A 10,496-nucleotide genomic window follows, 5' to 3' on the forward strand; every position below is an offset into this window, starting at 1 on the left:
GAGCGGGTTTTATTTTTATTTTTGAAACATGGAATTTCACAGGGATTCTCCTCACCCTGGTTTTCCTTGGGTGGAGGGAGGATTTGGCTTTTGCATAGCTGCTGGAAAGGTGCGTGTATGATTTCCAAAAGAGATCTTGGGTGGGTGGAGGGGAGGGGGCAGAGAAAATATATACTAACGGCATGGGAGAAAGAGAGATAAATGGGATGTAGTAAAAGGAATGACAGGATTTCCCATTGCAAACAATGGGTGATGCTTGAAGCTCATTGGAGATAATGGGAGCCGGAAATGCCAATGGATTTGTATCAGCTCCTTTGCAATGAGCACATGAAATTGTGTAAGGTTGCCAAATCCAATTCAAGAAATATCTGGGGACTTTGGGGGTGGAGCCAGGAGGCTTTAGGGGTGGAGCCATAAGCAAAGCTGTGACAAGCATAATTGAACTCCAAAGGGAATTCTGGCCATTACATTTAAAGGGACTGCACAACTTTTAAATGCCTTCCCTCCATTGGAAATAATGAAGGATAGGGGCACCTTCTTTGGGGGTTCATAGAATCGGACTTGGAGGGTATTCTGGGAGAAGCACTGGATGCTATGCTAAAAATTTGGTGCCTCTACCTCAAAAAACAGCCCCCTCAGAGCCCCAGATACCTACAGATCAATTCTCCATCATACCTTATGGGAATCGGTCTCCACAGGGAATAATGGAGTGCCCAGCAGACATTTCCCTCACCCCTTCCTGCTCTCTGATGACCCTGAAGCAGAGGGAGGGCCTCCAAAGCAGGGGAGCCCCTGCTCCCACCTGGGGATTGGCAACCCTAAAATTGCATTATATTTTGATTCAGATCTTTGGTCCATCTAGGTCAGTATTTTCTACTCAGACTGGTTGCAGCTCTCCAGGGTCTCGGATGGAGGTCTTTCACAACACCTCTTGACTGATGCTTTCTTATTCATTTATTTACTTTAGACTTTTATCCTACCCTCTCCACAAGTGGCTAACAATCCTTTTAAAACAACAATTTCAGATTACAAGTTTAAAATGATAAAACGTAAACAATTAAAAACTACATAGTTGGTGCTACTCAGAAAAATTATTGATACAGACAAAGATACAGACTCTAGAAGAAACTTGGATAAACATCCGGAGCAGAGGTCCATCAGTGGCTGTTAGCCACAATGTATTGTTGGAATGCTCTGTCTGGGGCAAGTGATGCTCTGTGTTCTTGGTGCTTGGGGGGTGGGGGTACAGTGGGAGGACTTCTGGTGTTCTGGCCCCATTGGTGGACCTCCTGAAGGCACCTGGGGTTTTTTTGCCATGGTGTGACACAGGGTGTTGGACTGAATGGGCCATTGGCCTGATCTAACAAGGGCTTCTTTCATGTTCTTATGTTGGGACACGAAGAGAGAGCTGTTTTCCAGACAAGATCTGTGCACACAGATGACATCCGTTTCCACATGCTTGAGCGTGTTTTGTACAACCAGCCTGAGTTTATTTTTTTTCTAAGTCCTTTATTTCTTTCAACGTGACATCCAATCAGTCATCTGAAGTGAGAAATTCTTATGCAACAGATTTGTGGTTGCCTTTCCCTTTCACCATTTCTTTTCTTTCAAATCCTGAATCTACAGAGATAATGCAGCAGCTGACCAGTAGTTCAAGAAACTACAAACTGCAGTCCCTCATGGTAGGGTCCATGAGGCAGTAGTTTCTACTGGATATTACATGCCTGGGTGAGTACATAAGAACATAAGAGAAGCCATGTTGAATCAGGCCAGTGGCCCATCCAGTCCAACACTCTGTGTCACACAGTGGCCAAAACCCAGGAGCCATCAGGAGACCCACCAGAAGGGACTTTAGGTTTGTCAGAACAAAAGACGGAGTGATCTTAACTAGGCCAGCTTTAGAGTAGCACAGAGCACTTCTGCAGACAAAAAATGTCTAAAGCAGAAACCTGCGCTGATACGATTTCCATTTATTTCTGGGGTGAAATGTGCAATAGGGTATAATAGATACTGTACAGTCAATCGTTTCTTTTTTTATATTTCATTGGACTCAAGTTTTAAGTGAGCTCGACCAACAGAAGCCCAGCTCTGTGCAATTATCAGAGTCTGTGTTTCTTGGTGACTTGCAATATGCTCTGTTAGTACAATTGGTAGAAAACTAATATAGTTTTTCTTCCTACTGGTATGATGTACTGTATTTTTAATGAAGTGGATGGCCTACATAACTTTTTTCCACTTTCTTGAACGCACAGGGCAGAACTATGTAATCAACTGGGCCATCTTTTCCTCTTTCAGAGGTCCACAGTCTCCTTTGAGGAGGCAGCCGTGTCCTTTACGCAGGAGGAATGGGCTCTACTGGATCCAGGCCAAAGGAAACTCTTCTGGGAAGTTGTACAGGAGAACTATGAGACTGTGACCTCACTTGGTAAGGATCTTTTCCCTTTTATCATGAACAGGAGACAGAAGGGAGGGGGTGACACTTTCCTTTGATCTTCTTTGATTTCAGAAGTTGCCTTTTGGTTCCCCTTTTCAAGTGAGAAAACAGAGGTGAAGAAAGATCCAAGAGGGCAGCCATGTTGGTCTGAAGCAGTTGAATAAACCAGGAGTCGAGTGGCACCTTTAAGACCAACCAAGTTTTATTAAGAACGTAAGCAGACTAGAATGATTTTTATAATGTATAGATTGATGCTGATAAGTAAATTAGGTAGCCTACAACTAGGAATACATGTCCTTCTGTGATTTGCAAAACGCCAATTGGCGGGGAACTTTATTACTTTTTGTGGCTATCCAGACCAAAAGGCCAGGCCACAGTTTTATCATGTGACCACAGCCAGTTTGCACTTTTAAACAACAAACTGCATGTATTTCAGCCCACTATACCTGATCCCCTCATCTGATGAAGTGTGCTTAGAGAGCACATGAAAGCTTACGTTCTCAATAAAACTTGGTTGGTCTTAAAGGTGCACTTGACTCCTGCTTTATTCAAGAGGTGAAGAAAGCCCAGGATCTGTCAGCTGGTCCCATCATATGGAGCTGCCCTACACAGCGACAGATGAGAGAAGAAACTTTCTCAAATATTTCAGCTTTGTTATTCCATTTGGTTCTCATTATTGCAGGGAACTACAATTCCCAGAAGGACTTGGGAGCACCAGAGTGGTCCACTGTGTCTTTTCTAGGTGACGACAGAGTGGTTTTTTCTCTAGAGAGAGAAGAAAATTTTGGGAACTCGGAATTCAGCAGGGACTCTCTACTTCCTCATTTTGCTCAGCTGGAGGGAGAATTTAGCTTTCGCTTGTCTGCAAGAAAGGTGAGGTTTTTTTAATTTCATAAGCAGACCTTGGGCAAGAAGAGGGAAGGAGAGAGAAAAGACGTGTGAATGGAACGAAATAGTACTTGTCATAAGGGAATTTTACCAAAAGAAGCGCAATTCTTTGCTGTTTTATTTATTAAATTTTATTTTATTTATTTATTAAATTTATATTCTGAGTTTTCTGAGTTTGTATTTAGAGGAGACTTTCAGTATATTATATCTGTCAGAAACTAGTAATGTAATTTTTCTTGTCGTCGGCTTGATGTATTCAGTTAAGTCGAATGGTTGGTTGATGGGATTCTTTTCTTTCTTGAATACTCAGGGACAGGAATAGATGATCAACTGGGCAATATTTTCTTCTTTCAGCAATCCTTAATGTCCTTTGACGAGGTGGCTGTGTGCTTCACAGAGGAGGAATGGGCTCTGCTGGATCCAGGCCAAAGAAAACTTTTCTGGGAAGTGATGGAGGAAAATTATGAGACCATGACTTCTCTGGGTAAAAATATTTCCCTTTTATCATTAATATGGAAGAGAATGGAGGGCCTTGGAGTTGCCAGGTTCCCTCTGGCCGCCAGCAGGGGATGGTTTGGTTTTGTTCTGGCTTTTTTTGCCAGGCCCCTGTTGGGAAGTTCCTGGAGATTTGAGGATGGAGCCAGGGGAGGACAGGGACCCAGTTAGGGTTGCCAAGTCCAATTCAAGAAATATCTGGGGACTGTGGGGGTGGAGCCAGAAGACATTGGGGGCGGAGCCAAGATCAAGGCTGTGACAAGCATAATTGAACTCCAAGGGACTTCTGGCCATCACATTTAAAGGGACAGCACACCTTTTTAAAATGTCTTCCTTCCATAGGAAATAATGAAGGATAGGGGCACTTCTTTTGGGGCTCATAGAATTGGACCCCTGGTCCAATCGTTTTGAAACTTGGGGGGTACTTTGGGGAGAGGCACTAGATACTATACTGAAAATTTGGTGCCTCTACCTCAAAAAACAGCTCTCCCAGAGCCCCCGAAACCTCCAGATCAATTTCCTATTATACCCTATGAGAATCGATCTTCACATAGGGAATAATGAAGTGCTCAGCAGACATTCTCCCCCCGCCCCTTTTCTGGCGATTTTGAAGCGAAGGATTGGCTTCTTTACTCACGAGTTGCTGCCAACTTCTTCAAAGTAGCACAGGCACACCATCCCAAGAGGAAGCCTTTCAATCGGAGACTGGAGCCTCCGGAGGGAGAAAGTCACATGGTGGCTTTGGGGGCGGGGCTTCCCCCAACGGCCAGCTGACTGGGGGTGGGAAGGAGCCTGGGAAAGCAGAAGAACCCCCGCTGGGACCTGGGATTGGCAAGCCTAGACCCAGTGGGGTACAATGCCAGAGAGTCCACCCACCAAAGTACCCATTTTCTCCACTGGAACTGATCTCTATAGTCCGGAGATGAGCTGTAATTCCAGAGGATCCCCAGGTCCCACCTGGAGGCTGGCATGTCTTTCGGGGGGGGGGTGTCCTTATTTTGACCTTGAATTTCAGGACACACTTCTATTTGCCAAAGAGGAAAGAATGGAGCTCGCACACCAGAGGATCTTACAGTGCCTAAGAAAGAAAGTGCTAGATATTAAATGTTTATGTGGAGGGCTCTGATTGAGATATATGGGCAATGTCCACTTACGTTCCTATAAGCGAACTCCCTGCAGCCCCTGTTTTCTTCTTCGCCCTTTCTGTGTTGACAGGGAGTGGGTCTCCCATGGTCCTTTGCAGGGGTCGTTTCATGGAAAAAAAGGTGCCAGAGCTCATTAGCACAAGGCATTTCCATATGCCACGCACCCCTGACATCACCAGGTGTACGAAATTATATCAGCTCAGCATCAAGCTTGAAATGCTTCTTGAATTATAGTTGCCATAATAAAACCTTACTCCCATCATACTTTTAAAATTACCTTCTCCTGTGTGGCCACAGTGGCATGAGGAGGATTTCCATCTGTCTTTATATGTTTTGGTTATTTTCCCATTTTGTGTGGGTGTGTCCGGGGGGGAAATATTAGAAAGTTTGTCAAATGTTAGAGTTCAGCAAAATTCTCACAGCAGGTTTGAACAATAGAGCCCAGAAGCAAGTAGGGAGGGTAAGAAAAAAAAAGAGTACAATAAATTAGAAGTTCCAGAGCTCTGTTCCTGTGAGCTCCAGCCCAAAATTAGGCCTGGTCCCTTGCTTGAAAGGCTGAGGAGAGTAGAGGATAAATTATCTGGGCGATTAGACAAGAGCAGAGGGGAGACATTTACTCAGTGGTAGAGCTCCTTTTTGCTTATCGAAATTCCATGGTAAATCCATAGCAATTGAAAAGGGTTTTCCCTTTCCCACAGTATTGTCCCCAAGCTCTAAGCCTCTTTTGTTGGACTGTGTGGTCCTGAGGATGAGATTCTGTTTTAATAACATAGGGCTCCAAGTTAACAATAAAGCAAAATAAAACTTTATTTACACAAGAAGCATATTGGTTTCAGGATGCTTTGTAGCTTATCTCTTTAGTGAATAAAACAGTGTATATTAATAATTTCTTTCAATTCACACGCACACTCCTCACTTTTGAATCCTCCTTTCTCTTTGTCCAGTCTTTATTGTTTAGCTCAGTTTAACCTTCCTCTTAACTCAGGATTCTGTCAGCTTCTGTTTCCCAAACTCTTATAATCCTTTGACAATATTGATTATTATTTTTGGTTTATATCCTGGCCTCCCCGGAAGCAGATTTTTACCCTCTTTGGTCACTAATATGTCCTCTAAAGTATTCTCTTTTTCTTTTAGAATCTTGATACTTTTCATAGCGCTAATATGGGATTCTGATCAAAAGACTGCTGCTTCTGATTAGAGAGCCAGTTTGGTGTAGTGGTTAAGTGCACGGGCTCTTATCTGGAAGAACCGAGTTTGATTCCCCACTCCTCCACTTGCAGCTGCTGGAATGGCTTTGGGTTAGCCATAGCTCTCACAGAGGTTGTCCTTGAAAGGGCAGCTTCTGGGAGAGTCCTCTTAGCCCCACCCACCTCACAGGGTGTCTGTTGTGGGGGAGGAAGGTAAAGGAGATTGTGAGCTGCTCTGAGATTCAGAGTGGAGGGTGGGATATAAATCCAGTATCATCACCATCATCATCACTGAACTGTTTAACCTGACAATGCTGGTTTTTAGCAGTGTGAGGACCGCTTAGCTTGACATCCAGTTTGCTGGATGTTGCAGTGGATGATCTCATAATGTCCATTGTTTGCATCACTGAACTGGGTGGCCCTCTTATGCTCATATGTAGCACAGTGAGGACTCCTCAGGTTTTCATCCAGTTTGCTGGATGGTGCAATTCGTGATCTAATAGTTGGTGATCTAATAATGATTCTTTGATTGTTTGCAGTTTGGTGAGCCAGTTTGGTGTAGTGTTTTAGAGCGACAGACTCTTATCTGGAGAACTGGATTGGAATTACCACTCCTCTGCATAAAGCCAGCTGGGTGACCTTGCATCAGTCACAGAGCTGTTCTCTGAAGAGGCTGTTCTCTCAGAGCTGTTCTCTCAGAGCTCTCTCATCTACTTGTTGTGGGAAGAGGAAGGGAAGGTGATTATGTACTCCTTTGGGTAGTGAAGAGCAGAGTATAAAACCAAATCTTCCTGATGTTAGAGGCCAGTTTTGAAGAACCTAGCTTTATTTTCTGAGGAATCATGCCTGCCACACAAGGATGAATGGAGAATTTTATTTACAGAAATGATTTACTAAGTGTGCTCCTGTGGAGGTGTGGATAGAGGTTCGTTGAGGTTCATGTAGTCACTCCTAGAACAGGTCACAGAGTTCTCAAAGTGATGGAACATGGTGGTCATGGGATATGTCAATTACCTTGATGTCTGTTGGAAATCCAACTCTGCTGAAAATGAAAGGTCAAACAAATTTCTGATTTGTCTTGAGAATTTTGAGACATAAAAAAAGACTCATTTATGAAATGGAAGGAGGGCCTTATAACCAAGGATGAATATAAACAAATAACCAGTGCTTGTCAAGAGAGCATTAGGAAAGCTAAAGCTCAGTATGAGCTTAGGCTAGCGAGAGATGCTAAAAATAACAACAACAAAGGGTTCTTAGATACAAAGTAAGGGGAAAAAGCAAGGACATGGTAGGCCCCTCGCAGGGATGGGAAAGTGAAATTGTAGCAGATGATAAAGAGAGGGCAGAACTGTTCAGTTCCTACTTTCCCTTAGTCTTCTCTTGGAATGGAAAAGGTGCTCAACGTGTCAAAAACAGAACACGTGATGAGGGAAGGGAGTTGCAGCCTAGGACTGGCATAGGGGTAGTACCGAATATAAACACCTAGTTTCTTTAAATGAAATGAAGTTCTTGGGGCCAGATGAACTGACTCCAAGAGTACTGAAAGAACTCACCTCTCTCTGCCTTTTATTTAAGCAAAGTTTAAACTGTCAACACCGTGGCTGCCTAGCAACAGCCACTGAAGGCATTTTTTTCTTAAAGCTACAGGCCCTGCTTCTATAATTTGGGGTGTTTAATCCCCCAAAGGTTAGTGTGTGAGAGAGAGTTTGTTTGTTTGTTTCAAACCTTGGGCATTTTTTGGATCTGTAGAAAGATCTCCCTTGTCTCTCCTTGGCTCCGATCACCAGAGTTAAGTATTTCAATTTTTTTTCTTTTTTGTAAACCAAAACTAGTCAATAAAATTCAGTTGTTTTAAAAAATACTTTCCCCATTATCTCTCCTTGTGCTTTCTAAATTAACACCAGAAAACACTAATCTTAATGTTCAGCCTAGCACTGTAACATGAGAAGTATAACCTCAATATTTAGTGTCTGTTCTTCCTCTCCAACAGAAGCAAGCAACTTTGGGCAACGGAGACCAGGAATTCCCTCCCTCCCGCTCTAGTTACCACTTTCTCCTTTTCCAACACTTCCTAGCTTGGGGCTATATATTGCTGAGATCTTTTTCCATTCTCACAGCTCTCATTCCAGAAATATCATTCCATAACAACAGTGCCTGCTAAATGGTATTTGTTCCTTTTTGCTCTTATTTGATATCTGTCTTTGTTCTCCAGGGGCAGATTTGAGGGAAATGGTGAGTGAGAAGGAACCAAGAAGAGTGATTATGGGAAAAGATGACAATCTCTATGTGGAAGCAAAATCTGGGGATCAAGTGGTACCAAAGAGGCAGCAGGGAATGAAGAGGGAAGCAAAACACAAACGGAGGAAGGAATTGAGTGCCCATCAGAGCAGGAAGATGCCGGAGATCCCACTCCAAGATAAAATACAGATGGGAAAGAGAAGACATAATCACCCAGTCAATACAAAATTATTCAGCTGCAAATCCAGTGGTAAAAAATACCAGAATATTAAAACATACTGGAAAACATATAAATACTTGGAGTGTGGAAAGACCTTCCATTGGAATGGTTCACTAATTAAACATCAAAGGATGCATGCAAGGGAAAAGCCATATAAATGTCTGGATTGTGGGAAGAGGTTCTGTTGGAATAGTGAGCTAATTGTACATCAAAGAGTTCATACAGGTGAAAAGCCATATAAATGCTTGGTGTGTAGAAAGAGCTTTTCTCAGAATGGCACCCTAACTGCACATCAAAAGGTTCACATGGCACAGAAATTGCATAAATGTTTGGAGTGTGGGAAGAGCTTTTCTCGGAACACCTACCTAACTGCACATCAAAAGGTTCATGCAGGGGAGAAACCATTTAAATGTCTGGAGTGCGGGAAGTGCTTCTATCGGAATAGCCAGTTAACTGTACATCAGAGGGTTCACACAGGGGAGAAGCCATATAAATGTTTAGAGTGTGGAAAGAGCTTTTCTCAGAATGGCCACCTAATTGAACATCAAAAGATTCACACAGGCGAGAAGCCTTATAAATGCTTGGAGTGTGGAAAGAGCTTCTCACAGAATAGCAACCTAACTAAACATCAAAAGGTTCACACCGGGGAGAAGCCATATAAATGCTTAGAATGTGGGAAGAGCTTCTCACGGAATGGCACTCTAAGTAGGCATCTAAAAGTTCACATTGGGGAGAAAGTATATAAATGCTTGGAGTGTGGAAAGAGTTTCTCTCAGAGGAGTCACTTAGCTGCACATCAAAAAGTTCACACAGGGGAGAAGCCATATAAATGCTTGGAATGTGGGAGGAGCTTCTCTCGAAATGGCACCCTGAGAAGACATCAAAAGGTTCACATAGAGAAGCCTTATACATGCTTGGAGGGTGGAAAGAGCTTCTCTGATCAGAGCCAAATAACTGCACATCAGACAGACACAGGGAAGAAACCATATAAATGCCTGGAATGTGGTAAGAGCTTCTATCAAAATAGTCACCTAACTGCACATCAAAGAGTTCACACAGGGGAGAAACCATATAAATGCTTGGAGTGTGGAAAGAGCTTCTCTCAGAATGGCCACCTAACTGCACATCAAAAGGTTCACACTGGTGAGAAGCCATTTAAATGCTTGGAGTGTGGAAAGGGCTTCTCGCAGAATGGCCACCTAACTTCACATCAGAAGGTTCACACACGGGAGAGGCCGTATACATGGCTGGACTGTGGGCGGAAGTCTTACCTTATACCACAAGAGTCACACAAGGGAGTACCCATTGAAGCTCAGGATGCAGAAAAACAGTTAAAGTGGCTGAACTTTTCAGATTGTGGTCATGATATGTTTTATAGTACCTGGCATTGATGAAAATAATCTCTGTGCCCATTCCCCTCCTCTCTGTCCTTCCATCCTCATTCCCTTTTCTCAATGTCAAACGAATGCATGTAGCACCATTTGGTAACCTAAAATACATCTTTTTCTCTGTACTCTGTACAAGCCTCTCGTGGATAGATAATTTATAACAGCAGTGACAATGATTAATGTCTTACAAAATAAAGATATATATCTGATGAAGTATGCTTGCACATGAAAGCTTATTCCATTAACATAATTTCCTCTAAACTGCACTAGGGGGTGCTGTTGCACATATTTTCAACAGAAATTTCAGACCTATGCTCACAGTCTCCATTGGAAACAATGGATGGGGGCATCTCCTTTTGAGGCCCATAGAATTTAACCCCCTGGTTCAATCTTTTTGAAACTTGGGAAGGTTTTTGAGGATAGGCACCAACAGCTATGCTGCAAATTTGGTGCCTCTGCCTCAAAAAACAGCCTCCCAGAAACTTCCAGATTGATTCTCCA

The 10,496-nt window shown here is 43.1% G+C and overlaps 1 protein-coding gene across 1 annotated transcript; it reads left to right on the forward strand.

Annotated features, from left to right (window-relative positions):
- On the forward strand, positions 1 to 10,208 carry LOC132571167 (zinc finger protein ZFP2-like). Its single transcript, XM_060237851.1, has 5 exons — positions 1 to 109; positions 2,296 to 2,425; positions 3,117 to 3,307; positions 3,677 to 3,806; positions 8,362 to 10,208. The coding sequence occupies exons 1-5, from the start codon at positions 29 to 31 to the stop codon at positions 9,996 to 9,998; spliced, it is 2,169 nt and encodes a 722-aa protein (XP_060093834.1). The 5' UTR covers positions 1 to 28; the 3' UTR covers positions 9,999 to 10,208.
- The last annotated feature ends 288 nt before the right edge of the window (positions 10,209 to 10,496 follow it).

This window comes from Heteronotia binoei, chromosome 5 (assembly GCF_032191835.1).
Source record: "Heteronotia binoei isolate CCM8104 ecotype False Entrance Well chromosome 5, APGP_CSIRO_Hbin_v1, whole genome shotgun sequence".
NCBI lineage: Eukaryota > Metazoa > Chordata > Lepidosauria > Squamata > Gekkonidae > Heteronotia > Heteronotia binoei.

What these genes read in the sequence shown, in the direction of transcription:
- LOC132571167 (XM_060237851.1), top strand. Translation starts at nt 29, where the DNA reads ATGGAATTTCACAGGGATTCTCCTCACCCTGGTTTTCCTTGGGTGGAG. An exon ending in TGAGACTGTGACCTCACTTG is followed by an intron (nt 2,426 to 3,116) that starts GTAAGGATCTTT and finishes TCATTATTGCAG; the next exon opens with GGAACTACAATTCCCAGAAG. An exon ending in TTCGCTTGTCTGCAAGAAAG is followed by an intron (nt 3,308 to 3,676) that starts GTGAGGTTTTTT and finishes TTCTTCTTTCAG; the next exon opens with CAATCCTTAATGTCCTTTGA.